Source organism: Sceloporus occidentalis, unplaced genomic scaffold, assembly GCF_023333645.1.
Source record: "Sceloporus occidentalis isolate IW3139 unplaced genomic scaffold, rSceOcc1.0.p SCAF_1, whole genome shotgun sequence".
Lineage (NCBI taxonomy): Eukaryota > Metazoa > Chordata > Lepidosauria > Squamata > Phrynosomatidae > Sceloporus > Sceloporus occidentalis.
Genome location: NW_028316981.1, coordinates 116784625 through 116811747, shown reverse-complemented (window position 1 = coordinate 116811747; position 27123 = coordinate 116784625). Strand labels below are relative to the sequence as shown.

The 27123-nt window shown below is 45.3% G+C and overlaps 1 protein-coding gene across 1 annotated transcript in view; it reads left to right on the top strand.

The window, feature by feature from the left end:
- The window catches only part of LOC149321996 (lysosomal alpha-mannosidase-like), a 31628-nt gene extending 5961 nt beyond the window's left edge, over positions 1-25667 (top strand). Inside the window, exons 2-24 of the mRNA XM_089532592.1 lie at positions 2383-2485; positions 4367-4540; positions 6334-6527; positions 6753-6885; positions 7398-7540; positions 7979-8095; positions 10690-10772; positions 12967-13087; positions 13267-13345; positions 13530-13639; positions 14475-14582; positions 14739-14855; positions 15542-15754; positions 16911-17008; positions 17370-17487; positions 19505-19623; positions 19706-19807; positions 20542-20629; positions 20899-20979; positions 21672-21908; positions 22437-22586; positions 23940-24042; positions 25216-25667. Of these exons, the coding sequence (XP_089388718.1) occupies positions 2383-2485; positions 4367-4540; positions 6334-6527; positions 6753-6885; positions 7398-7540; positions 7979-8095; positions 10690-10772; positions 12967-13087; positions 13267-13345; positions 13530-13639; positions 14475-14582; positions 14739-14855; positions 15542-15754; positions 16911-17008; positions 17370-17487; positions 19505-19623; positions 19706-19807; positions 20542-20629; positions 20899-20979; positions 21672-21908; positions 22437-22586; positions 23940-24042; positions 25216-25340 (2916 nt within the window). The 3' untranslated portion in view covers positions 25341-25667. The remainder of the gene's footprint in view (positions 1-2382; positions 2486-4366; positions 4541-6333; positions 6528-6752; positions 6886-7397; positions 7541-7978; positions 8096-10689; positions 10773-12966; positions 13088-13266; positions 13346-13529; positions 13640-14474; positions 14583-14738; positions 14856-15541; positions 15755-16910; positions 17009-17369; positions 17488-19504; positions 19624-19705; positions 19808-20541; positions 20630-20898; positions 20980-21671; positions 21909-22436; positions 22587-23939; positions 24043-25215) is intronic.
- Positions 25668-27123: the final 1456 nt, after the last annotated feature.

Here is a 27123-nt window from a genome sequence, read left to right as displayed (position 1 = left end):
GCTGTCTTGCAGGTGATTGAAGATGATGAGGTGTATAGTTGAACAAATCTAGAAAGGGCTCAGGTTGGGGGAAATTGTATTAAAGTCTTCCTTGGATGCTCTGCTCTGAAGGCCATTTTATGCAGTAGTGCCCTGACTTTAGGCATTAGATCAGGGGTAGGCAACCTTTTTGAGCCGGGGGCCAGGTTGCTGTCCCTCAGACAACTGGGGGGCCGAAGCTGGGGGGTGGAGCTTCCACCCTCTGGGGGCGTGGCTGCGTGCCAGGGGCGTGGCTGCGTGCCAGGGGCGTGGCTGCATGCAGGGGGTGGAGCTTCCACCGAAGCCCTGCGGGGAGGAGGAGGTGTTTGCCTGCCCTCTCCTCCTCGGTCCCTTTCTGGCCAAACACCCCCAACCTGCATTCCAAAATACACACAACAGCACATTTGTGCATTTCACATGGCTTTACTTAACGTGGCCTCTTGCATATTTCAGAGGCTTATTCCACAACCAAACCCCTTGGGTTTAACACTTAGCATGGTTTAACATGGCTGTGCATATTGAACATGTCAAGGTGGTTTCACCGTTCTTGCACCAAGTGTACTTCTCAGAAGTGTGTATTTGGTCAAGGGACTTTGGTTTCTCTTCACTGCGCATGAGTTTGTAAAAATCACAGCAATTTACATTGGCCTTGCCTCAGAGGCTTGCTGATATCAATATCACCATTAAAGAACCAAAAACACACAGAAAAGGCACTTTGGAAAGTCACACTCTCTCGGCTTTTGAAACAGTGCCTGCATGCCTCTCAAGCTGACTCATATCATCATCGTCATCATCATCATCACCACCACCACCACCACACTATCATTGTCAAAGCAAGGGAGACTTGTTAGCACTTAAAGCACACAAAATAAAATTTAAAAAATCTTGAGGCCTCTGGCCACTCACCACCTCCTCCTTCTGCTCCTCTTCCTCCTCCTTTATTATTATTATTATTAAACTTTATTTCTAAAGCGTTGTAATTATACACAGCGTTGTACAAAGTCGGTAAAATTAAAGAGAATATAAAAGCCTGCCCAAGGCGTACATTCTAAAATAATAACAATTAAAAGAGGAATAGATAAAATTATCATATAGAAAAGAAAAAACAAATTAAAATCATCAAATATCAAACAAATCACATCACATCAAATATTGTCAGACAGCCAGATGACAATCACAAATTCCCTGAGAACGCTTCCCTAAACAATATGTTTTTCAGCTCAGCTTTAAAGCTGGTTAGGGAAGTGATGAGCCGTGCATGCAGAGGAAGAAGGTTCCAGGAATGAGGGGCAGCAAGAGAGAAGGGACGGATCCGGGACGGGGCAGAGGAGATCCTGGGTTGAAAGAGGAGACTTTGGCTACCAGAGCGGAGAGTGCGAGTAGGGATGTAGGGAGAGAGAAGATCCTTCTGCTCCCCCTCCTCCTCTTCTGCTCCCCCCCTCCTCCATGCGCCGTACAGCCTGAGGGCGGGGCGGAGGAGGCAGAGGAGAAGGAGGTGGGTGGCGCTGGGAGGCAGGGAGGGCCGCACGGGGAGGCAGGGAGGGCCACGCGGGGCCACAGGCGGAGGTGGGGAGGGCCGCGCAGGGCTTCCCCCTTTGCCTCCTCTGCCCCAGGCCGTGCAGCCCTCCTCTTCCTCCTCCGCACGGTGGAGGAGGAGGAGGGCAGCGCGGTCAAGCAGTCGTGCGGCCCAGGAGGAGGTGGAGGAGAAGGCGGCGGTGGCAGGACCGGGCTGGGGCTGGTCCTGCCGTCTCTGCGGGCCACATCCAGCCCGCGGGCCAGGGGTTGCCGACCCCTGCATTAAATAGTTGCTTTTTAAGCACCTGGAGAAGACATTTTACCATGCTTTTTCTTGGGTGTTGTATATTTACTTTGTGTGTGCTTTATTTCTGAGTTTCTTTTTATGATTTTTAATCATTTCTAATCCCTTATTCAAGTTTTTAAAAAATATTGTTCACTCCCCTAGTTTTGAAAGGTGGATCAGGTAGGTTTTTGACAATTTAGTGTAGATCAAAAATGTGGCAGCACTCATTTCCTACTCCTCTGAAATTTCTCGAATTGTGTTTCTCTATAAGTAGCAAGGAACTTTGGATTTCAGCTACTGTGAGTAAGTCAATGAAATGTTATTTCACTAAAATGTGTAGCCTACAACTTATGCAAGATACAAAATTTTTAGTTAGTCGTAGCATTAGTCAGTAGCCCTGAAGTGAGTAGTAACCATCCCTCTGTAACTAGCAACAATTAATTATCTTTCCACCTCCTTCCAGTTCTGATCAGTCTCCCCTGTTTAGATGACTCCTGCCTCCTTATGTCAGATTCTGGAGATGCTTTTTTGGTGTGCAACTATTTGGGTCTTTTGTCTTTTAGTCCTGCCCAGTGACGAAACCAGACATGCTCAATGTTCATCTTATCCCTCACACACATGATGACGTGGGTTGGCTGAAGACAGTAGACCAGTATTTCTTTGGAGGTGAGTTGAAAAAACTGTGAGGCAAGCAGGATAAGAGGAAAGAGGCCATTTTATGCCATTGGTTCATGCCAGCCCTTCTTGCTAATCCTTAGTATTTCATGTTGGAGTCAAAGATGAAATGCTGACTCACTGTTTGAACTTGGCTTTGCATAAACCAGAGGGATATTCAGTTACCATTTCCTCTTTGAAACAGGTTTTAAATTAAGAGGGTTGTGTTTCTTAGCCTTTTTACAGACTATTTATTTATTTATATCCCCCTTTGCTTTCAAAACTGGAACTTGCGATGGCTCACAACAAGACCAACTAAAAGGTACAGATAAAAAAGCTAAACTACAGTGTTAACTCACAGATGAATTGTAATATTAAATATATAAATATTAATATGTTGATATTAAAACACAATTTAAAAGCACATCACAGTACCCAACTGTTAAAAGCTGCTTCCTCTTCTGCCACTCAGTTGCCAAAAGCCACCCCAAATAACAAGTCTCTTTTTTTTAGATTAAAAACATATTAAGGGAATTACATTTGAGTTGAGTGAAAATTTGTTATCTTGTTTCCCACAAACAATAATAATTGTAATCAGTAAAATACAATAAAATCCAAAATCCACAAGCAGTAATACCTTTGTTGGGACCAGTTTCAAAGCATAAAATACATCATGCAAACTTTGGAAGTTTTCACTGGCTTCTTCCTCAGGCAAATACATATAGCACTTTTCCTCAAAGCATGGCAGTACTTCAAACAAGGACAAGCAAAACGTGGCTCTTCAGATGTTATTGGACTGCCAAATTCCAACAGCCCGAGCCAGTAGTGACAAAAGTTGGGAGTTGCAGTCCAAGAACATTTGATGACCTCATGATTCCCACCCCAGCTTACAAGAGTAGTTTTCCAAAGCAACCTCAAAAAGAGGTTTGAGGTGTGACAGTTCCTGCTAGCCTCTGACCATGCAGTGAGTTCATAGACAAAGTGAAATTTTAGCCAGTTATGTTGGCCTGTAGCTCATGCTTTTTACCATCATATGCAATATGTAGAATATGAATTGTACTGTTCATGTCTAGACATCTTCCAGCTTCCCACTCCATCACAAAGCCTGTTTGCTGTTAGGTGTTGTCCCTGAATAGAATCTGCTGGTAGGTAAACGATGTTGCCTTATGCTTCTGTTGATGAACCTGATAATAGCATCCTGTTTCTGGGTGCCATATTTGCATGGGTGACCTTTGCTTGCTGCCTACCAAGGCCAGAACAGAGTCTTTGGAAATGGAAGCCCTTGTTTAGAATCTCCTGTGGTAGGCTGTACTGCTTGGTGGCTTGCAGCAGGCAGAATATGATAGAAGTGTTGGGTTAAAGCCAATAGTTAGTCCTAACTAAAGCAGACTATTGAATCACCAGGAACTTAGTAAGTCAACGCCTATGTAATTTTCATTGATTCAATGGGTCTGCTGTACTTGGTACTAACAGTTGCATTTAGCCTTTTCAGTCTAGCAGATGCTGATTGTGAAATCTGTTTGGTTGAGGGTGATAGGATTTTAACAAGAGACATTTCCTTCTTATTCCACATCTAGCCAGTGGCTGGAGGGTGGATTGTTTTGTTTTTATTCATAAGAGATCCTGTCTTCCTCTATCTTGGGCATTCCTCCTCTGTTTTGTTTTTTTTTCCCCCCTATTCCTTCGGGCCTATCTTGTCCTCCTGTGAGTGCACTTTTCTTTCACCCACTAACTTTGCCCTTGCTCTGTGAAGTAGGCTAGGCTGCAAGAGAGTGACTGTCGCAAAGTCACCAAGTGAGTTTTGTGGCTCAGTGGAAACTAGAACCTGGATCTCTCAAGTCAGAGTTCAGCGTGCTAAATTCTGCACTGTACTGTCTTTTCGTTGTTTTGCAGTCAGGAATGATATCCAGCATGCTGGTGTGCAATACATCCTAGACTCCGTCATACCACAGTTAGTAGCTGATCCCAGCAAGCGCTTCATCTATGTGGAAGTGGCATTCTTTGCTCGCTGGTGGGGTCTGCAGACCGAGAGCATGCGCCAGGCTGTGAGACAACTTGTTACTGAAGGTAAGCGATCAGGCAGAGTATTTCTGGGTTTTTTGACCAGCATTTCACCTCACTTTCTCTTGCGTTACATACAGGTATGTGTGCGCACACACAGATATTTGTGTTTCTACATGTATGTATATAGGTATGTATAAGTGTCAGGATTGCTGAGTAAGCCCAGAACCAGAAAAGCCAAGAAAATGTCGCAGTGAGAGTTAACTGACGATTTATTCTGGATTCCATACAGAGGTTCAGCATGCAGACCAGTTAGTGTTGAATCTAAATTTTCCCCAAATAATTCACTCTTTAAAATCCAACCCATCCAACACCTTTTTCTGCCCCTGCCAGCCGGGCGCTTTAGACCACTTCAAAAGGTTCTTTAAAATGTCAGCGTTTCTCCAGCCCTGCTATCTCCCGCATATATCCCAGGAAAGAATGCAGTAAACAGCATCATAAATAACATCTCCTCTCACCCATCTGTCTTCCCATTTGTTTACATTTGGATGTTATTCCTTTTTCACTTCCCTTAGCTTATTTATATGCAATATAACTACAGTCACCCCTCCTTTCTTGCGGAGTTGAGGTCCGCGGACTTTGATATTCACAGAGGGGCGCCTCTGTACTTTTCCATGGGGCATGCCCCCATGGTGCGTGCGCTCATAGCCATGCACCCCATTCAAGCTATGGGGCTTGAATATTGACGAGTCTCCATTTTCATAGGGCAGTGGCGGTCTGGAACGGATCCCCCACAAAAACATTCCTGACTGTGTTTTGATTTCTCCTCTTCCTTTATTCTGGCAGGTCCATAAACTTCTGAATATCTAGAACTGAAGTTCTATGGGCATGACAGTGAGGAAAGTCTGGAGCAGTTTACTCTCAGGGATTGGAGGTACCACCATGAGTGAGAGGCCAGGGGGAACCAGTGTTCCTCAACCAACAGATGTATGGGAGCCTTTCTGCTCTTCCAGGATGAGGGACGATTGGTCCATCAGATGTTTTCAACTTCAAGTCCTATCATTTCTTTGCATTGGCCATCATGTACAAACAGATGAGAACTGAATTCCAAAACATCTGGAGGGACAACATTTCCCATCCTGTATTCTTGAGGGGCAGAATTTCACTGTTCTGTTCCTCCCTGTTTACACAGATAAGGATATGCAGCAGATCACAGCTGGGTGCTCTCAGCTATCTCTTCAGCCATGCTTTTTGAATAAATCTCAATTCCTTTCTCTCCTTCTGTGAGACAAAGTACATGCCCCCCTTTCACCACCAGACAGAAGAAGAGGGGAAGTGAAACATAGCTGAGAGAGGAGAAGAGTGGGCATAGCCATAAATGGATCCTCCTTTGCAGAATGGGCAATTAAAGAGAGTTGTGATTTGGCAGCCTTGTTTGTCAGCATAACAGGAATTTTATTATCCCTTCCTACATTTTTTTAGATATGTAGGAGATGATTGGTTGTTCTTGCTTTGTGTTCTCCCCACACTAAGTTACCTGTGAGGTGTTCTAGTCAATCTTTCAATATTATGTTGGTATGACAGATGGAAAATCCAGCAGTCCTGGTCATTGGTCATTATGGTTGGAGACGATGGGTGTTGGAGTCCAACACTATCTGGACTCCAACACCATCTGCAAATCTGGTGCAAAATAACACACACACCCCTCTGCTCACCTGTGGAAATGTTTCCTATAAAGTCCTGCTTATCTTTTCAGAGAAGTTGGGAAGGCTATACTGTCTGAACTTATGCAGGGCAGCAGCAGAAAGTATCCTGAATTCTATATTGACATCTTTTTCTTTGCTTCCACTTCTTGGCAGGGCGCCTGGAGTTTGTGAATGGTGGTTGGTGCATGAATGATGAGGCAGCTGTTCACTACAGCGCTGTCATTGATCAAATGAGTTTGGGTCTCCATTTCCTGCAAGAGACGTTTGGCGAGTGTGGCCGGCCTCGTGTAGCCTGGCACATTGACCCTTTTGGGCACAGTCGTGAGCAGGCCTCATTGTTTGCACAGGTCAGCCTGTGTTTCCTAGACATTTAGCTCACATATCTTCTTAACAGTTGTTGGAAGGATACAGACAAACATATCCCTTCCCCATTCCCAGCCTGCCTGTGCAAGCAGACTGGCAAATTTACCTTCAGCTGGTCTGTCTTCATGATTGGCGGCCTCCATTTTTTATTAGCATCCTTTCCTCCATTTGCTGAGCATTCACTCTCTTTCTCTTGTTATTCTCTCAAGATGGGCTATGATGGCTTCTTTGTGGGCCGCATTGATTACCAGGACAAGTTGCAACGGGAGACCTTGCGGGAAATGGAGCAACTATGGCGTGGAAGTGGAAGCCTGGCTCCCCCTATTGCAGATCTTTTCACTGGTGAGAAAGGGAAACTTAGTGAAAAATCTCTTGCTTTGAGTTTCTACACTGATGCTGTCTTTTCACAGTTAGAGATTCCCAGACCTCATTGTAAACCATCTGAAGTATTTTATGCATAAATCAGGGTCAATTTCTGGGTCTGTTTGTAAAGGTAAACAAAAAGAAACTGACTTTGGACCAGTGGACTGTAGATGCTTGATGAACTTGAGTTGCAGGTTTATAAACCTGGGCAGATTTACAGCATGTGGGGCAAGTCATGTTTCTTGGTTGGAGTAAATATATTTTGTACAGCATATATAGAGTATATACATGGATAGGGTAAGGGTGGGCTACATGTTTCCCTCCAGATGATGCTGGTCTGTAGCCTCCATCAGCCCCAGCCAGTCTGGACAGTGATGAAGAGTCATGGGAGCTCCAATCCAACAATATCTGGAGGGTCTTGGTTATCCACCCCTATTTGTCTCTGCTCGCATGTGCTGCCCTTCCTGTTTCTTCCAACTGTCTCTTGGTAGGTGTCCTACCAAATGGTTACAACCCTCCCATGGCTCTCTGCTGGGATCAGATCTGTTCTGACAACCCTATTGTGGATGACGACAGTGAAGAGAATAACGTGGAGAGCATCGTGACCTATTTTCTGGGAACTGCAGCTGCTCAGGTTCGAGCAAGGGGACTGGGTCCTGTCCTGAGCTAGGATGGAATGGGTGTGGGTGAATAGAATACAATTTGGAAGAGGAGAGATCTCAGGCAGATTATTGATCACTTCATAAACAGGGCCTCACTTGTAAATGTAGGCTGGTGTGACATAATGGCTGAGAGAATGTAGCCCTTCATATATTGGATTGCAGTTCCCATCATTGCTCACCATTGGCTATGCTGCCTAGGACTCATGGGCACTTCAGTCCAGTAACATTCTAGAGGGCCACACATTTCCCTACCCTTACAGAATTGTTACAAGAATTAAAATTAGAAAATAGGTATGAGGCTCTTTGGGTGTTGAGCATTATTTTTTGTCAACAAGAAAGGCCTTTTGGGCAAGGGACAGTTGTGCAGTAAGTAGAACACATTTACCAATTCTCAGCCTTGTCCCCTTTAGGCCAAGAACTATCGTACCAACCACATTGTCATGACAATGGGATCTGATTTCCAGTATGAGAATGCCCTCCTGTGGTACAAGAACCTGGACAAGTTGATCAAGCACGTCAATGCAAAGGTATTCTGGGTTACAGCCATCTTCCATCTCATTGGGTAGACATCTTCTCCACCCAGCCCTCTAGCCTTAGAAGAGGAGACTCTTTGCTTGCTCACTGCTGAAGAAACTGGAGGTTTGAGCATTGTAGGGTCAAGGCTAGAGTTTCACAAGGACTATCCCAAAGAAATGCCATATCAGGCTGAAATCAGGACAAGAAATTTGTGGGCTCCCAACATATAAATGGACTGGTAAACTTTATTTTAAATACTGCCCGTTTTAATAATAATAATAATAATAATAATACGTTTTATTTATAGACTGCTATTCCACAATGATCATAGCGGTGTACAGTGAAAATTGTAATACAATACAAAAGGTGACAGTTAAAGGAGGGAGAAGTCTCGTCCTTCAGGCAGTCCCTGATGTTGCTGGGTTTGCCTGGTGGCTCCCTCTGAGGCCGAGGTGACAGTTGAGGAGGGAGGGGCCCCTTCCTTCAGGCTGTCCCTGATGTTGCTGGGTTTGCCTGATGGCTCCCTCTGAGGCCGAGATGACAGTTGAGGAGGGAGGGGCCTCTTCCTTCAGGCAGTCCATGATGTTGCTGGGTCTGCCTGGTGGCTCCCTCTGAGGCCGAGGTGACAGTTGAGGAGGGAGGGGCCTCCTCCTTCAGGCTGTCCCTGATCTTGCTGGGTCTGCCTGGTGGCTCCCTCTGAGGCCGAGGTGACAGTTGAAGAGGGAGGGGCCCCTTCCTTCAGGCTGTCCCTGATCTTGCTGGGTCTGCCTGGTGGCTCCCTCTGAGGCCGAGATGACAGTTGAGGAGGGAGGGGCCCCTTCCTTCAGGCTGTCCCTGATCTTGCTGGGTCTGCCTGGTGGCTCCCTCTGAGGCCGAGATGACAGTTGAGGAGGGAGGGGCCCCTTCCTTCAGGCTGTCCAAGATCTTGCTGGGTCTGCCTGGTGGCTCCCTCTGAGGCCGAGATGACAGTTGAGGAGGGAGGGGCCCCTTCCTTCAGGCTGTCCCTGATCTTGCTGGGTTTGCCTGGTGGCTCCCTCTGAGGCCGAGGTGACAGTTGAGGAGGGAGGGGCCCCTTCCTTCAGGCTGTCCCTGATCTTGCTGGGTCTGCCTGGTGGCTCCCTCTGAGGCCGAGATGACAGTTGAGGAGGGAGGGGCCCCTTCCTTCAGGCTGTCCAAGATCTTGCTGGGTCTGCCTGGTGGCTCCCTCTGAGGCCGAGATGACAGTTGAGGAGGGAGGGGCCCCTTCCTTCAGGCTGTCCCTGATCTTGCTGGGTTTGCCTGGTGGCTCCCTCTGAGGCCGAGGTGACAGTTGAGGAGGGAGGGGCCCCTTCCTTCAGGCTGTCCCTGATCTTGCTGGGTCTGCCTGGTGGTTCCCTCTGAGGCTGAGGTGACAGTTGAGGAGGGAGGGGCCCCTTCCTTCAGGCTGTCCCTGATCTTGCTGGGTCTGCCTGGTGGCTCCCTCTGAGGCCGAGGTGACAGTTGAGGAGGGAGGGGCCTCTTCCTTCAGGCTGTCCCTGATCTTGCTGGGTCTGCCTGGTGGCTCCCTCTGAGGCCGAGGTGACAGTTGAGGAGGGAGGGGCCCCTTCCTTCAGGCTGTCCCTGATCTTGCTGGGTCTGCCTGGTGGCTCCCTCTGAGGCCGAGGTGACAGTTGAGGAGGGAGGGGCCCCTTCCTTCAGGCTGTCCCTGATCTTGCTGGGTCTGCCTGGTGGCTCCCTCTGAGGCCGAGGTGACAGTTGAGGAGGGAGGGGCCCCTTCCTTCAGGCAGTCCCTGATGTTGCAGGGTCTGCCTGGTGGCTCCCTCTGAGGCCGAGGTGACAGTTGAGGAGGCAGGGGCCCCTTCCTTCAGGCTGTCCCTGATGTTGCTGGGTCTGCCTGGTGGCTCCCTCTGAGGCCGAGGTGACAGTTGAGGAGGGAGGGGCCCCTTCCTTCAGGCAGTCCCTGATGTTGCAGGGTCTGCCTGGTGGCTCCCTCTGAGGCCGAGGTGACAGTTGAGGAGGGAGGGGCCTCTTCCTTCAGGCAGTCCCTGATGTTGCTGGGACTGCCTGGTGGCTCCCTCTGATTGGTTAGTTGTTGGGTTGATTGGCAAGGGGAGGAGGGAGGCCAGCCTCTTTCCTCCTCCATCTCCAGGCACATTCACACACACACACACACGGTGCACACAGGTATGCGCATGCAGGCTCATTTTTATGGCCTTCTCAGTTGCACTGCCATTTGCATCATGTGGGGCAGTTTGTAACAACTCATATCTTCAGTTTGCCATCCTATTCCAAGAGTCTCCCAGCCTCTAGATTCTAGAGTCTAGAATCAGGCCTCTGTGAGACAGCAAAGGGGGTGAAAAAGTGGCCTTATGGGAACTCTGATTTGGTCATGTAGTCATATCTAAGGTGGTACTTTGGTTGATCCACTCGAAAAAGATAGGACACTAAGAGTGCAGGGGTGGGGCACAGGGAGGGCTACACCGGTAAGAGACCAAGGAGGCTTGCCAGGAGTAAATTAAAACAAGATATTTTGTATTCTGTGTCCGCCCTTGTCACATAATCAGAGTTCAATTGAATGTTTCTTTTCTCAGAGCATGTTTATTAATACCTTTGTTTTCCTCTCCAGCAAGTGAGTGGGAGCCGTGTCAATGTTCTCTACTCTACTCCAAGCTGCTACCTGTGGGAATTGAACAAGGCCAACATCTCATGGTGAGAGGGCTGCATATGTGAATACAGGGTGAACTGATTCTTTGATAAGCCACTGCAAGTAGCTGTTAGAGCAGAGTCTCTTTTTACACACACATACACAATGACAGAATGGGAATTTTCATCTCTGGTTCCTGTAGGTCAAATCTAGGCCCAAACCCCATCTGTTGGCATGCCTCATGGGGACCTGACAGGCCTTATCTGCCCTTGTCCATCCCAGTCTCCTTTCATCTTTCCCCACACTATCTTGGAAGTGTGAAGCATCACTTCTTAACTGGAAAGTACCCCTGCCAATGGAAGAAGCAAGGCCAGGCCTGAAGCACATAGTGCAACTTATTTTTCAGTGATTAGGACACCTTTCCATTGTCTTCAGTGCACTGGGTATGGTAATGACATGACAGTAGTCATGGTTGGGGCGAGTATAATGATAGTTGACCAGTCAAATACTTTTGATTGATCTCTCAGGTGGTCCTTTATTATTTCACTGTGGGCAAATATTGCATGAAGCCAAGAATGCTGCTGCAAAACCTTTTTTTTAAATGGCATCCTGCTGTCCTTTATTAGTAACAGTGAGCATAAGTGCACTTCAGCCCCTAGTCCTATAGTATTCAGTTGCAAAGGCTAGCCACATGGAAAATGTCCCAGTGACCACCTGTCCCAACTTCTAGCATTGCCAAAGAAAAAACAGTCATCCACAGGAGGGATCGGTACTTAAGGACTTCCACCTGGCTTGCTGCCCCTCCTTTTGTTAATGCCAGTGCATAAAGAAGTAGCTTGGTGTCCACTAAGCACAAATACATTTTGGGAGGATGCAGGATTTTAAAAACTGCTGTTACAGGCAGCAGATTGCATCTGATCTTGGAAACTAAGCAGGGTTGGCTCTGTTTCGTACCTGGATGGCAAACAGCTGAGGAATACCCAGTGCTTTGGGCTATATTTCAAAGGAAGGAACTGGCAAACTTGCCTAAGAAAACCCTGAAAAATGCATGGGGTCACCCAGTGGCAGTCCTGCCAGTGGTGGATCTTTTGGCATTGGACTTCCGTCTCTGGGACTTCCTATTTCAAGGGTCAGAGGAACACCCATGCAGCCTCTAGAACATCCATTCAGGCTGGAAAAGTGCTTGGGTGGGCTAAAATGCTGCCCACGTGGCCCCAAGAAGCACCCACACAGGCCAAAATGGTGTGTGGGCCCAAGGAGCACCTGCGCAAGTACAAGGAATGCTTGCATGGGCCCAAGAAGTGCCTGCAGGGGGTGGGGGGCAGACTGGGTGTCACCCCACTCCTTGGGTGTCATGTGGTGTGGCCCGAACCCCCAGGAACGCTACTGGGGTCACCATAAGCTAACAGGCACATACACACAATTTGGTTTTCCCTTCTGCTTTAGGTTTAGGTTTTAGTTTTTAAAAAATTGTGTAACTGTTGGCTAGCTGACATTCTAGCCAACATGAATAATTCTTTCTGTAAAACTACGTGAGTCACCAAAATGATTTAATACTTATATAATGTTTAACAAGTTTGTAAATGCAGTTTCCTTGTTTCATAATAATAGTTAACTAAGGCCCGAGACAGACAGGCCAAAAGAGCCGTCTTGCCACCAAAACTAGGGTTCCAGAGTGCACAGCAACTGCACGCTCCAGAACCCTAGTATATATGGGCAGCAGCCTAAAGACAACCTCCTGTCCACACGGGGGTCTCCATCTTTACATAAACAACACGCAGTGTCCGCACGTCACTGCTCATTGCTTACATCACAAGTGCGCCAGTGGCACACTTGCGATGTAACCTGGGTGCCGCAAAAAGAACCCAGAAGAACTGGGTTCTTTTTACTCCAGAGGGACGTTGCATGGTTTGGCAGCTGCGGTGTCCCTCCAGAGTTAAAACGGGCCCCATTTTCGGGTAGTCTGTCTCGGCCCTAGTTTCTGTACAATTTATATTTATGAAGAGGCTGTGATGTAAATGTATTCCATTTATTATTGTCCAACCAGTGCTGTTGTAAAAGCTAGCTACTCATCTTATGCATAGGAAGTTCAGGTTGAGAATCACAGTTTTTGGCTGATCCTCAGTCACCCAGCTATCATGGGTAGCATCCTGTACTACAATGACCACTTGTGTTTCATGCTCACCAGCTCAGGAGTTGTATGAAAGAGATGCCATAGGAGAAGTAGCTTTGGGCTGACATAAGTCTTGCATTGGACAGGACTGTGAAATATGATGACTTCTTCCCATATGCTGATGGCCCGCACCAGTTTTGGACTGGCTATTTCACCAGCCGACCAGCTTTAAAACGTTATGAGCGGCTCAGCAACAACTTTCTGCAGGTTAGTGACTGTCTTTTTTTTTTTTTAATCAGGTAGAAGACAGGCATTTTTCCCCCAAATTAAAGAAAACACAGAGACTTCTCAGTTTTGGTCCTGCCTGTTTAATCACTATGTCCCTGGGCTCATACCTCCCTCACAGAGAAGCTTTTTGCTTTATTTTGCTGCCTCCTCTTTTGCAGGTCTGCAACCAGCTGGAAGCACTAACTGGCACTCAAGCAAACACAGGGCCTTACGGCAATGCTAACAGTTCCATGCTGCGTATGTATGAAGATTTTTTAGAAATTAACAGACTGGGAAGGTATGGGTTCATCTGAGGCTGGTCTAAGGCCCCAGGTGGGCACTATGAGGAGGGCAACATGTGCTTTGGAGGTGCAGCAATCTATGGATGGCCCTGCGGGGTCCCATCCTCATATTGTGTGACCTTCTTACCATTTTGTTACAGGTCAAGCCATGGGAGTTGCTCAACACCATGATGCAGTGAGTGGCACAGCAAAGCAGCATGTGACCAATGACTATGCCAAACAGTTGTCTGCTGGTTGGGATGCTTGCCAGGTGTGTACCTGAACCAGTGGATGATCACCAAAGTTTGTTCCTTTTTCCATTCTTGACTCCTTTTCCCCACAATAATACTCTGTATGCATATGAACAGCCAGGTGTGTACCTGAACCAGTGGATGATCACCAAAGTTTGTTCCTTTTTCCATTCTTGACTCCTTTTCCCCACAATAATACTCTGTATGCATATGAACATCAGTGAGTAAAAAGGAAGCCAGTCTTTGTTCCTCCTTTCCCCAAGATATTCTTAGAAACTCTGCCTTTCTCCAGGCCCTATTCTGGATTTTCCTAGTTTTCTTCTTATGAGAAAAAGACGAGAAATGTTACATGATATGGGGGTGGTAGAGTGTAGCAAAAGAAGAGGCTGAGGACTGGAAAACAAGGTTCAGTTTACTACAGGCCAAAGCTGCCAGCCTACAATTACATGTTTTCCATTAGCTTGCGGCACCTCCTTTGTCTCTTCCTACTGAGCACTTGTGACACTTATGCATCCACATGTTGCTTGAGAGAAGCCTGTCTGTCACATTCTTAAGAGTACTGCATCCCTTAGTCCTGAAGTGGTGTTGATCTGATTTCCAAAGAGAGAATATCCCTGAGCTGCCAGAACTGCTCTTTACAGAGGCCACATTGTTGTCGTTCTGTGGCCTGGCTTTACACAGTACAGACAGGGAAACAAGTTAATATGTGCCTCTGTACTCCATTGTGATGCTGCTTTGAATCTGGGATTTCCATAGACTTCTTTGCAGTTTCTCTAGGCATGTTTGTGAAGTATTGAATAATTTTGTGGTAGGAATGGGGAAATTCACTGTGTTATCTTTCCTCTGATTCTGCAGATTGTGGTCAGTAATGCCCTTGCCAGTATTGTGGGCACCAAGGAGAACTTCATCTATTGCACCTATCTCAACATCAGTGTCTGCCCATTGACTGAAGCTGCCCACTCTGTAAGGGGTGATATTGTCTAGTCCTTCATCACCTAGCCCCCTACTTCTAAAGCATAAAGGGTTTTTCTTTGGGGTTAGGGTCTTTACTATCTAGCTGGGCTCCCTGGCATACTCAGTCATGCCTTCCCCCTGAGATGCTGCTTTTTTGCATTGCAGTTCATTGTGATTGTCTACAACCCTCTGGCTCGCCCTGTGGACTGGAACATCCGACTGCCAGTCAATGGGAGCCATTACTCCATTTTAGCTCCTGATGGACAGACTGTTCCAAATGAGGTAGGAAAGAGGCAACCTCTATTTCCCTTAACTGGAGCCTTCCCAGCTGGGTACCCTCCAGATGAGAATTTCCATTGGTCTCAAACACTATGATCAGTCTGGATTAGGGGTGTTGGAAGTTGTAGGCTAAAAATCTAGAGAGCATCAAGTTGGAAAAGGCTGCTGTGTAGCTTGAGAAGCTTAACTGAATAGAGGTGAAATGAGTACCACTTCACTACACATAGACACTGATGGGCTAGAAGTGACTACAGGTTTGGGGTAATGAAAAGCATTAAGTGTTAGCAGAATGCAAGCAGGGCAATAAATGCTTTTGTAAAAAAAATAAAGCAAAACTAACAGGGGATGGGTATACTTCTGAAATTTGACAAGTACATGAACATTCAAATTTCAATCCTCATGTCTTTGTACTCCTCAGCCAAAACAACTGGAAGGTGAAAACAATATTAATTAACTCTTACGTGCGATTCTCTGTGCAAATGAAGGCACTAGAGTCTGAATTTTTTATCCTTCCTGTATGAAAGCTGTAGAAGAATATGCCCATAATATCCTTGATGCCTATCTGTACCTGAGTGTGGAGAGCCATAAGCCTACTGAACTCTCTTGGGTGCTCAGAAAGAAGAATGCCTCCCTCCAAGCATCCCCCTGAGTGGAACAGGGGACTGTCATTAATCACTTTTCTTTCCCAGGTGATCCCTGTGTCGAGTTTCACTCAGGCTGTGCGACATCATCGAGGTGATGCTGTCAATGAACTAGTATTCCGAGCATCTGCCCCACCACTGGGCTACAGCACCTATTCCATCTCCAGACTGCCTGGCCAGGATCCAGCACGTTTCAAAGTGCTGAAAATGCTGCATGACCAGCCTGGAACAGAGCACCTTTCTTGGTCCATTGAGAACCAGGTAAAAGGGAACCTATGGTTCAACTTCTTTTCTTGTGGTCATCCTGACCAGTTTCATGCTTCTTGTTTAGCAGCTTCTAAAAATTAGATGCAGGGAAGAACAGGAGTGAAAATGAATTGGGTCCATTTCAGGCCCCACAATGCTCCCCTTTCTTTTCAGTACACAGAACTAGAGAACACATGGCCTTCCAGATACTGGCCAACTGTTAATCCCATTATCTCTCACCTTTAGCCAGTGGGGCAGAGGCTGATTGGAACTGGATCAATAATCTCTGTAGGACCACCGTTTGAAGAACCCTAAGAATATGGAAGTGGTTCATGTGTTAGTGGAGACACTCACTTAGTATGCTACATTATATGTACACTCGATTTGAACACATCTCTCTCCCCATCCCAGAGTAATGACTCTTAAAAAAGCTTCCTCCTGTAACCAGTGGCAGTTCTTTTTCTGATTCTAGGTGCTGTTGGGGGAGGGCTTTATTTTGGTACTGTGTCACAGCATGTTATAGAACACGATTTCCTCCCCAGGAGTAAGCGTAACCTCTTACTGCCCACCCACACTGGAGTTAGACTTTTGGAAAGCTTCACTGTGCATTGAGGGTTGTCGAATAGAAGATGGATTGCACTGCATGCGGTTAGCCATTTTACTCCAGCTGTAGCCATCCTAAATCCTTCTCCATAACCTTCCACCATCCACCACAATACATTTAGGCCTTAAAATTAAGCTCTTTCAAGCCCAATGAGTATGTGAGCCTGAGGGATGGCTCTGAGATGGAGAGCAGGCCATGTGTCTTCCCTGGGCCAGGGTTTTAAATTGTTGGAAGAGAGATTTAGATTATATTTTTCTTACTATTTTTTGGAACAAAACATGTTGTTTTAGGAAATCACCCTCAAAGGTGGCTTTTAAAATAAGTACTCATAAGTGATCACTTGGAAATGAATTACTTGTTTACATATTAAATACAAAGAGATGGCAGGATATTTCCTTATTTTAAAAATAGCATGTCAGTTTGTGGGGGGTTTTACAAGCATAATTCTTTGGGTTAAGTTTCCTATCCCACCCAAACTAAGAATCCCAAGAAACTTCCCAGTGTTCTTGACTAGATCTCTCACACAAATGTCTCTTCCCTCCCCCTTCCTTCATCCTCCCTTCCCAGCATCTACGGGTTCTGTTTGATCCCAGAACAGGACTCCTGAAGCAGATAGAGAACCTGGACAAGAATATATCTTTGCCAGTGTCCCAGAACTTCTTCTGGTGAGTTAGACATACAATTATTTTCTGTTTGGAGAGAGGTTAGAGTACCAGTAGCATGATGGGGCAATCTCTTCCACCCAGGCCCTTTGCAGTGGACTGTAGATGGCTTGGAAGGCTGCTTTAAAAATAGTTACCTCTAAGCCTGGCCAACTAGTTGTTTCCATGTTCTGGTGTTTGTGTATTGCTGATGGGGGGGACGGGGTAGAATAACAAGAGGGGTTAACTTGGTTGTTTTTTTTTTCCTATGCTGTGGAATTCCTTGAATTATAATTTAGCCCTGGAGATTTGCTTGGGTTATTGTTAAAAGTGAATATGGAAACTAGCATCCTCACCATTTCCATCCATCGATTGGCTTTTCCAGGTACAATGCCAGTACTGGGAATGAAGAGAATAAGCAGGCATCTGGGGCTTACATTTTCCGCCCCAACACCTCTGAGCCCTTCGTCATTGCCAAGGGAGCCCACTTGAACTATGTAAAGGTAGGGGAAACTGCTGGCTGCTGAGGGCAACACAAGTACTGATGCAAATGGCCTGAGACAAAGTGGCTGCTGGCATATCCAGAAAACTGGCCCACCCTTTGAGGAGTGTAAAGAGAACTGGGTTGTCAGTCATGAAAAGGACCATGACTGCATCCAAACTAGTCACTTTAGAAGGCCTGAACCCAGAATCTCACATTCAGTAAACAGGAACATGACACTTGGCAATCAAAGTGCATCTTTTCTGGTCTTGCTGCATAATTTAAACTAAAAAGTGTTACCTTGTGATGAAATCCCCATTCTTTGTGTATCAGGGAAATCACTGAGTAACAAACCCTACCGTCACCACTACAATTTTGCTATGTCAGGAGGTAGCAAAGAACTGAAGTTGGTGGTAATGATGAGTGTCCAGTTATACAGATATACAAGGGGTGGGGTAGATATAAGGGAAGGATTCTAAGCCTTTGCAGCTGTGAGCTCTGCTTTTGTGAATGAACTCTGGGGAAGGGGATTGCTTTGGAAGGCTCTGCTTTGCCATCTGCAATCGGAGGCTTTTTTTTTAAAAGCACTTATTGACACCACATATTTCTGTCACTGTTCCTCTTCCTTAACTTCCTGTTTTGTTCATCTATGCAAAAGCTATCACCTTAGTAAACTTTATCCATTAATGTGTATTTTATATTGTCTTCTTCACTTCAGGTACATAATGCTTCCTGCTTTATTCCATTCTTGATTCTCTCATTCATTTTATACATAGAAATAGCTTCTTACTTAATTTTTTAAACCATAAATTGTAATTATAGATTTCCACTAAACAATATATTTATATTATATACTTGCTTTATGTCTCCTCTTCTTACATGACTATAACCTTGTTTCTTCCAAATTAACTTTCCCTTTAAGACTGTGTTTGTATCTTCTGTTCAATAATTGTGTCTACTTATTTAATGATTATGAATAATAAATCATTCTTATTCTTGCTTCTTGTGCAGTAGAAGCTCTTTAGTTACTCCCCAAATTTGTTCCCAATAGTCTACAGTGGGTTGCCAGTCTTTGATAAGTTGATAAACTTTGTTCATTGATTTATTATATATGTTAATCTGTCCATTTCTTGCATATCGCTAATTTTTAGAAGGCTGTCTTCAATTTGTGATGGCATAACCAATTTCCAATTTTTAGCTATCAGTAGTCTTGCAGCTGTGCAACAGTTCTGCAATAGAGCACCAGTTTTATGTGGAATCCTGTCATAGCAGAATCTGAAGACAGTGTTTGTTCCCCAGTGATTTGTCTGATATACAAGGAAGGGGGATTCTATTGCCAGAGGCAGAGGCATAGAAAAGAATAACATTTTTTGATATGTATTTTCAGTGTTTCATATACTCTGAGGGTTCACATGGATGAGTAGTTCCTGTCAAGCACCCAACAGCACTTTGCTTACAGCTTCTGTAGACAAGCTTTTACAGATAGTCACTGGAATCTAGTAAGCTTGCTGGCAGAATACAAGTCTCTGCCTGGGCAGTTACACCATCATGGGAGTTGTGGAGCAATGCTGCTGCTGCCACTGCTTCCCCAGGTGTGGAATAAGCATTGGAAGGGCTCAGGGAGGCAACTCCATCTCCTGAGCTACCTCTCAGATGTGGGCATGTTCCCAGGGGCATTCTGCCTGCACTTGTGCACTAGGGGAAGGAGCACCCTCCACCTGAACAGTTAAGGCTGCTCTTCCTTTCCCATGTGCACCTCCAAAGCCATTAACTAGCCTGGTGGGAAGAAGTAGCTGCACCCTCAAAACCCAGCTGCTTCTGTGCAATGGGGTCAGATACCTTCTATAAGGAGATACAGGATACCTGCTTCCACAGCATTCTTCCTCTGCATAAGTATCTTGGTATAACTGAGGGCTATGCCAATCCAAGTCATGAAGAGGATAGTACCCAATTTGACCCTCTGTCTCTTGACATGCTGTAGTTAGATGGGACTGTGTGCTCATTACATATAAAATTCTGCATTTGTGTCTCTGTGGCAGACTGAAGTGGTGCAGGAGGTGTACCAGAACTTCTCAGACTGGTGCTCCCAGGTGGTGCGCCTCTATGCTGGACAGCCATATGTCGAGCTAGAGTGGACGGTGGGGCCCATACCAATTCGGTGAGTTATGTGAAGCTGTGCGGGGGAAGGTCTTGTAATCTCTTTTGGAGCACTTCTCTTGACACTTTGCATTCTGCCACAGAGATGGTCTTGGCAAGGAGATTATCAGCCGCTTTGAGACAAACCTGCAGACAGACGGGATCTTCTACACAGACTCCAATGGACGTGAGATCCTAGAGAGAAGGTACTATATATCAGTGGAAGCAAGCTGAAGCAGAAACTGCCTCCTGGCTTGGAAACCAGCCCACTGTAGGCTGAGCAGCAACAAGAGCTGTGAGACAGCTGGTGTAGTGTGGCAGTTGACAGAACGCAAGCTGTTAGCTGGAGGCTCTTGGTTCAAAAACAAAATTCTACTGTAAACTCAGTTAACTTTGACAAGATGCTATATTTCAGATACAGTAACCCATCCACAGCACACACCCAACACGTTGTTGCTGTGCAAAGGTGAGGGTAATATCAGCCTGTGAATACAAGAATTCTAAAAATAATAACTGAGGTCCTGTTTAACACCAGCAGAATATAAAGCTCTGCCAGCACACACAGGTTGATAGTGGCTTCTCAGTCATGTCACTGACTGTTCTGGTCATGGGATTGAATGGGCTGTCAGCAAATAGGGAAGTGTCTTCAATAAGTAGGTACTGGATATCTGTTGAAATAGTAGAACTACTGTGGTAAGCAGGAGTTACTGTGGTCAATATGAGCACTTATGAAAGGGATAATGTAAATGTTTATTTATTTGAATTTAATATGGTAGGATAGCCATATTGGGACAATGTTTCCAATTTCTGGTGTTTTGTGAAATGCTGCCCATTTTCTGTGTTTTAAGATGGCTTAACAAGTGCTACCTGGAAAAGGAAAGATGGCTAATACGTCGTCTTGGTTCTCTCTCCACCTTTTCTCTCCCCGCCCTCACAATAGGCGCAATTACAGGGCTACATGGAACCTAAGCCAGACTGAGTCTGTGGCTGGCAACTATTATCCTGTGAACAGTCGCATATACATAAAGGTAGAGGCATTTTCTGGTTACTGTCTGGTTGGGCTACTCTTGGGGGCTCCCCTTTAGGATTAGCAGCCCTAATTATGAGGGAGGTTATTGGGATGGGTGCAGCTTTGCTGCAGCATAGGTTAGGCAGAGATTGAAGGAGGGCTGTGCGGTGTGCTTGGGTGGCGAGAACAGTGGCAGAAAGACAGTGACTCTGCAGCACTCTAAGCCGTGAGCTGGGAGACTTCCTTTGTGTACGTTCCATCCTTCTTGTTTCTCATAAATCTTTCCAGGACAGGACAGTCCAGTTAACAGTACTGACAGACCGCTCACAAGGAGGCAGCAGCATTTTTGATGGCTCTCTCGAACTTATGGTAAGCACAGCAAGTTGTAAAGTCGAAGGCTTTCATGGCCGGCATCCATAGTTTTTTGTGGGTTTTTCGGGCTATGTGGCCATGTTCTAGCAGAGTTTCTTTCTGACGTTTTGCCAGCCTCTATGGCTGGCATCTTTCTCTGAAGATGCCAGCCACAGATGCTGGCAAAACGTCAGAAAGAAACTCTGCTAGAACATGGCCACATAGCCCGAAAAACCCACAAAAAACTACAGCAAGATGTCCTTTAAACAAAAACAAAGAACAAACACACACACACACACACACACACTTCCTATGTGTGTCATAGTATACACTGTGAAGAACAGTTCTTTCTGTCACACTTGAAAGGGCTGAACACTGTTGCTAAAATGTTATGCCCGGAAAGTAGAAGACAGACTATAATCAATGGGTAGAGGTGGATGGAGATGTGTTAAGATATATATGGGGAACCAAACTGTCAGCACTGTGAGCTGAGAATTTAATAACTGGCAAGACCAAAGTTTAGCATGCAACAGTAGTTTTGTCTCCCCATCCAGGAATCAATCATTCTTCAGTATCCTTGAGGTACTCCATCTTTACAGTGATAGGCACTATTAACATCTGAACAGTTATAGGAGAAACTGACATGTCTAACTTGTAGTCCTTACCCTGAGTTATGTCCCTACTGTTTGCATTGTCCACCTTGGTTTCAGGTACATCGGCGGCTGCTGCATGATGATGCCCGGGGTGTAGGAGAACCACTGCTGGAACCTGGTGATTACCGCAATGGGCTAGTGGTACGGGGTCGACATCTCATCTTCTTAGACACAGCCGAGTTATCAGCTGAGCAACACCGATTGTGGGCCCAGCAGGAGTATATGGCACCCCAGCTGGTGCTAGCACCAGGTGGTGGACCTCCATACCACCCTGACCAGGACAACCTCAAAGAGGTGAGAAAGGCAAAAAAATAAGTCCTACTGGCTGAATTCTTCTTGGAAGAGCCACAGCTCAGATGCAGAGCACATGCTCATGTTCAGCCACTAAGCCTCTCTAGCTGCAAAAAGACACCTAACAAATAGCTGCCTATTAACGTAAACAGTAATAAGCTAGAAGATGGCCTCTTATGTTCATTCATAGCCTTGTCCTAGTGTGTATCTTGAGCAACTCATCTCTGCCTTGCAAAAATAGTTGCGGCCTATATAGCAGACTTTTAAAAAAAGATGAAAGATGTATTAAATAAGGAACAATTCCTTTTAGCAGATTATTCCTATTATAAAAAAAGGCTTTACTTCATCCTTTTTTGGTAATTATGCATTTTGGATATAGCTATTTTTCTCACATTTTCATCTTTTAAATGCCAGCCTGTCAGATGACCTGACTGGTCAGTGAGCTGGAACTAAATTGGATGAACTCCCACACTAATTTAGCAGTAGCTTGGTGTTATATCTCTGACTCATTCTTTTTCTCCCACTTGCCAGTACACTGCTCTGAACTATGCCCTCCCTTCAAATGTCCACTTACTCACATTGGCCCAGTGGGAGCCTAACTCCGTTCTCATCCGCCTAGAACACCAGTTTGAACATGGGGAAAGTGTCAATGGCTCTATGCCGGCTGTCATTAACTTGCAGGTAGGTCTCATTCTTTAGACCAGAGCTGGCAACTGTGCAGACCAATGTTTGCCAAAAACAGAAATTGCAGAAACTTCCAGTATCCAATATTACCTATTTCTACCTGTGTGTATTGTTTTGTTTGGAATAAATTGAAAGGATTGAGGACCTGAGCAGAGAGGTAGATGATAGTGGGGCTTCAAGATGTCTCATTCATAGAGTCACCAGAAGTTAAGGTTGACTTGAAGGCAGCTAACACCAAAGGGTTTCATGCTACTTAGTGCCTCAAACTGGTGATGTGCTCATCCTGGAGTTCCTCATCTGTGGGGGTGCACAGTTGCCCAACCTGTTTCAGACAGCATTGCTCCCCCACCCCCCAAAAATTGTTTCCAACTTCTTATTTAGTAGTGGTATCCTCAGAAAAGACAAGCAGAACAAGAACTATGTAAAATATATAGTATGTCAGGTACTAGAAAACTTGTGATGTTACAGATGTTGGTAAATAATTGCCTCCATCACCAGTTGCCATTAAGCAGTCTGACACATGAGTACTGTCATCTGGAGGGCCATCAATTCCCCAGGTATATGTCCAACTGAATCTTGAGAATCTGGAATAGCTATGCCCTAAAACCCCATGATGGATATCAACTCAGGAAGCATTTTATAGAATTGATAATAAAACCTCAGAAAAGTGGTTAACTTACTGTGACCTAGTACAATTAGAAAAAAGGAGAACATAGATGCAACTTGCGATGTAATTAATTAGCTTCGGAAGGTCACAAGATGCAGTGGTACAGACATAGATAATTATTAGAAACATTTTATGTAGACCAAAAATGTTGATATATCAAATTAGCAAGATCAGAGCTAGAAGAAAAATTTTGTTCAGATGGTGAACATCTCATCGGGAAAATTTAAAGTACTGTATTAATTGAAATTGGAACAGACAAATGAACAAATCAAAATACTAGTGTTCAATGTAATAGTACTTAAGGGTATATAGTTGACAAACCATCCTCAATTGGGTGTCCACAGCCATGTTTGAAAGCCTCAAAGGGAATAAGGCTTAAAGAAGCTCAGTCCTGCAGTACAGTGTGCCCGCGTCATATGCTGGTGCGCTATACACGGTTTTCAGCATATGATGAAAGGCGCATGGGGCGGTGAAACCCATTGTGATTAATGGGGTGTGCGCTGCCACACCGCCACATGCACAAGCCTTATTCAGTTAAATGGGGCTTGAGCATGCACAGTATTTGCTTTACATGGGGGAGTCCGGAACAAATCCCCGCATAAATAAAGGGCAGGCTATATAGCCATTCTGCTACTACTCTTCAGTTTTCACTATATTTTCTGTGACTTTCCTTTCCATCCCAGAACCTGTTCTCTTCTTTCAACATCATCAGCTTGCAAGAGATGAGTTTAGCTGCTAATCAGAAACGGGAAGAGATGAAGAGGTTAATCTGGCAGTCAACTAAAGGTGCGTCTTGAGGTGTTTCATGGAAATGATGGCCAGTGGGAATAAGCCTACCTTATGTTTCAGTGTACCTTGCCTGTCAAATGAAAAATTTCACCACTGTAAAATGTGGTAACTCAGAACCACTTGTCAGATTTCCACCTTGAAGTCAACTAACCCTTCAGCCTAGCTTGAATAATTTGGCTACATCAGTACTACAAACTTGTATGGCCTTTACTCGTGGTGCCTTACAATATCATGCGTCAACGTAGAGAAGGGGCCTGGTGCATTGGAGGGCATTCTGTGAAGTGGGTGCTGCAGCAGAAGAGGCTTGAGCCTGGTCCTTTAATGGGCTACCTAGGTCCAAAAGGGGAGTTGATCAGGAGCCAACTAGAATCACAAAGGAAATGTAAGCCCTCAAATGATTCATGGTTTTAAAAATCATCTCTGGTATTTTAAATTGGGCCTGGAAGCTAGAACTCCCTGTTCTGCACTGTGCCAAGGTAGGCACTTGTGGATGTAGCATCTATGAAGGAAGGAAGCTGTTAGAGAAACAGACTGCTCAGAATTGGCAGATTTGTTTAGCTTCATTCACTGCTGCTCCACCTCCATGGAAAAAGTACAGTTGCTATTATAGTGGATGAGTAGAATTCCAGTCACTGTCTGCTACATGCTTCAAGCAGGATGTGAATCTTGTGCCATCTATTCATTCTGAACTGAACCAGCTTAGAAGTCAGCTCCCTTGGAACGCACAACCATATTACAAAAAGTGGTGGAGCCATGTTGCTCTTCTGAAAATAGGGAGGATGGAAGCAATTTGTGTCCATGGTATCTCTTACTCCCACCTATCTCCCATATTTGGAAGGATCCCCCCCAACCCTCCCAGCAGATTCAGGTTTTACTGCTACCACTGTCTCTGTCAACCAATCTGTAGCTAAAAGGGCAGGTTTCTGTTGCTATCTGCTGACATCTTAAAAATGAAAAAGAGTTTTGTTTAGCATAAGCCACTCACTTCAGACTTTCAGAGTTTCTCATAAAGAATCCATAATCCGTTGCAAGAGATGTATTCAAGACTGTATTTCCTAGGCAGAAACAGGACCTATGTCTCAACCGCAAAGACAAAAGGAGGTAGTCACACAGTTTAAGTGTTGATATAGTATTCCACTTTCACTCTTCCCTAATTCCTCCTATCCACAGGAGCAGCAGAACAGAAACCAAACCCAGCTAGTCTAGACCCAACTCAGATCACACTACAACCAATGGAAATCCGAACCTTCCTGGCCCAGATTCAGCACCAAGCCAGGCCTGGGAGAAGAGTCTGAGGAAGCAATTGACATCCTGCCAGTTCAGATATTGCCTCAAGGAGAAGCAGGGAATCGGCATTTCCCTCTCGGTCTTTTCAAGATGGACCAAGTTTTCTCATTGCTTGTGGAGAGAAGATTCTTGAAGGCTGCTTCAGTTTGTAAATCAATTAAGGGCAGTAGGACCCTCTTGAATTCTGCTGATGGAAAAAAGGGATCATTGTTAAAATGCCTTTCTAGTCCTTCCCCGCTTCCCCCATATGCAGAGGGGTAAGTGGAGTCGTCGGAGTATTTGGGCTACCATAAGTGCAATCATTTACTTTGGAATAAACCACTTCTTTAAAAACAGACTCTAATCACCTTGCTTCCACATTCCAGGTGAGTATCAACAAGTCAGACAAGTTGTACATTGTTTCACTCCTGTTATATAAAGACACATCTAGCAGCCAATTAATATAGGTTTGAGTGTTGGACCACAACTCAGGAGACCATGGTTCAATTCCCAGCTCAGCCATGAAACCCACTGGATGTCCTTGGCAAATCACACGTTCTCAGCCTCTGGGGATGGCAGTGGAAATCTATGAACAAATCTTGTCAAGAAAATCCCATGATAGAATTGCCTTAAGGTCACCATAAATTGAAAATGACTTGAAGGCACAGAACAACAAATAACAATACAGAGGAAGGAGCAGTCTGCCAAACAATCCTATGTTTGTCCACCAAACTAAACCTGTTCACAAATCAACACAGGTTTATTATTAATTGCCACTTTACCATGTATTGATGTAAATTCATTTCAGCCCAAAAAAGTTGAGGAACTCCAGTCTAACACTGACTGATGATACATACCATTTTCAAACATTGGGCTAGCACAAGTAATTTTCCTTAGCAGTTGGATAAAGAATGACTGGAGAACCATTGGATAATTTTGAACTTTAACCTCCATGTATCTTCCATATAGATAAATGACAGAATTCAAAGACACAGCCCTATCAAAAGCCAGTTTCTGGGAGGCTTGGTGGCACGTTTTGACGCCACCCCCCCCCCCCAAGATGCCCTGAAGCTGCCCAGCCAACCACAGGATACGCTGGGAGCACGGTGTTTTTAATGCCACCAGAGGGTCTGAAAGTTTTGCCAGGGCAACCTAAGGCAGCCCAAATAGGAACAGATCTTTTCTGCTTCTATTTGAGCAGGCGGCATAGGGTACATTCAGGACTGGGGGGGGGGGGTGCCAGGGTCCCGAGGCGGCTTTGGTGGGGGCAACTTCAAGCCACCCCTTCCTGCTGATCTTTGGGACATCTGTGTGCCAAGGGCTTTTGGATCACCTTTGAGATGAAATATGCAAAGGTTTGTAGCATGGGTTTTCATAGGCAAGTCTATTTCCTCACATGCATCTGAGAAAATAGAAAGTCTATGAAAGCTCATGCTTCTTTCCACCTTTTCTTTCAGTTAATCTCAAAGGTGCTACAGGATTGCTTTGCATATACATAGTAATGAGTTCGCTATAAATCACATGAACATCTTTCTCATAAGGATGCCTGTGTTTAGAATTCTTCACAATGGACACACTTAAGGATCAACAACATATGAGCTTGGAAGCAAAGGGTTAAGGGAAATTCTGCAGTGTTTCAGACCAGAAATCTCTGCCTTGGACTAGGACCTTTTGTATGCAAAGCCTGTGCCTCTGGGCAATTTCATTCTGTCCCCTAGAATCCAACATTCAGTGATGGGTTTATATTCTGCTTACCATTGGTCAAGCTAGAGAAATGCCATTAGCACTGCTGTTTAATATACATATATATAT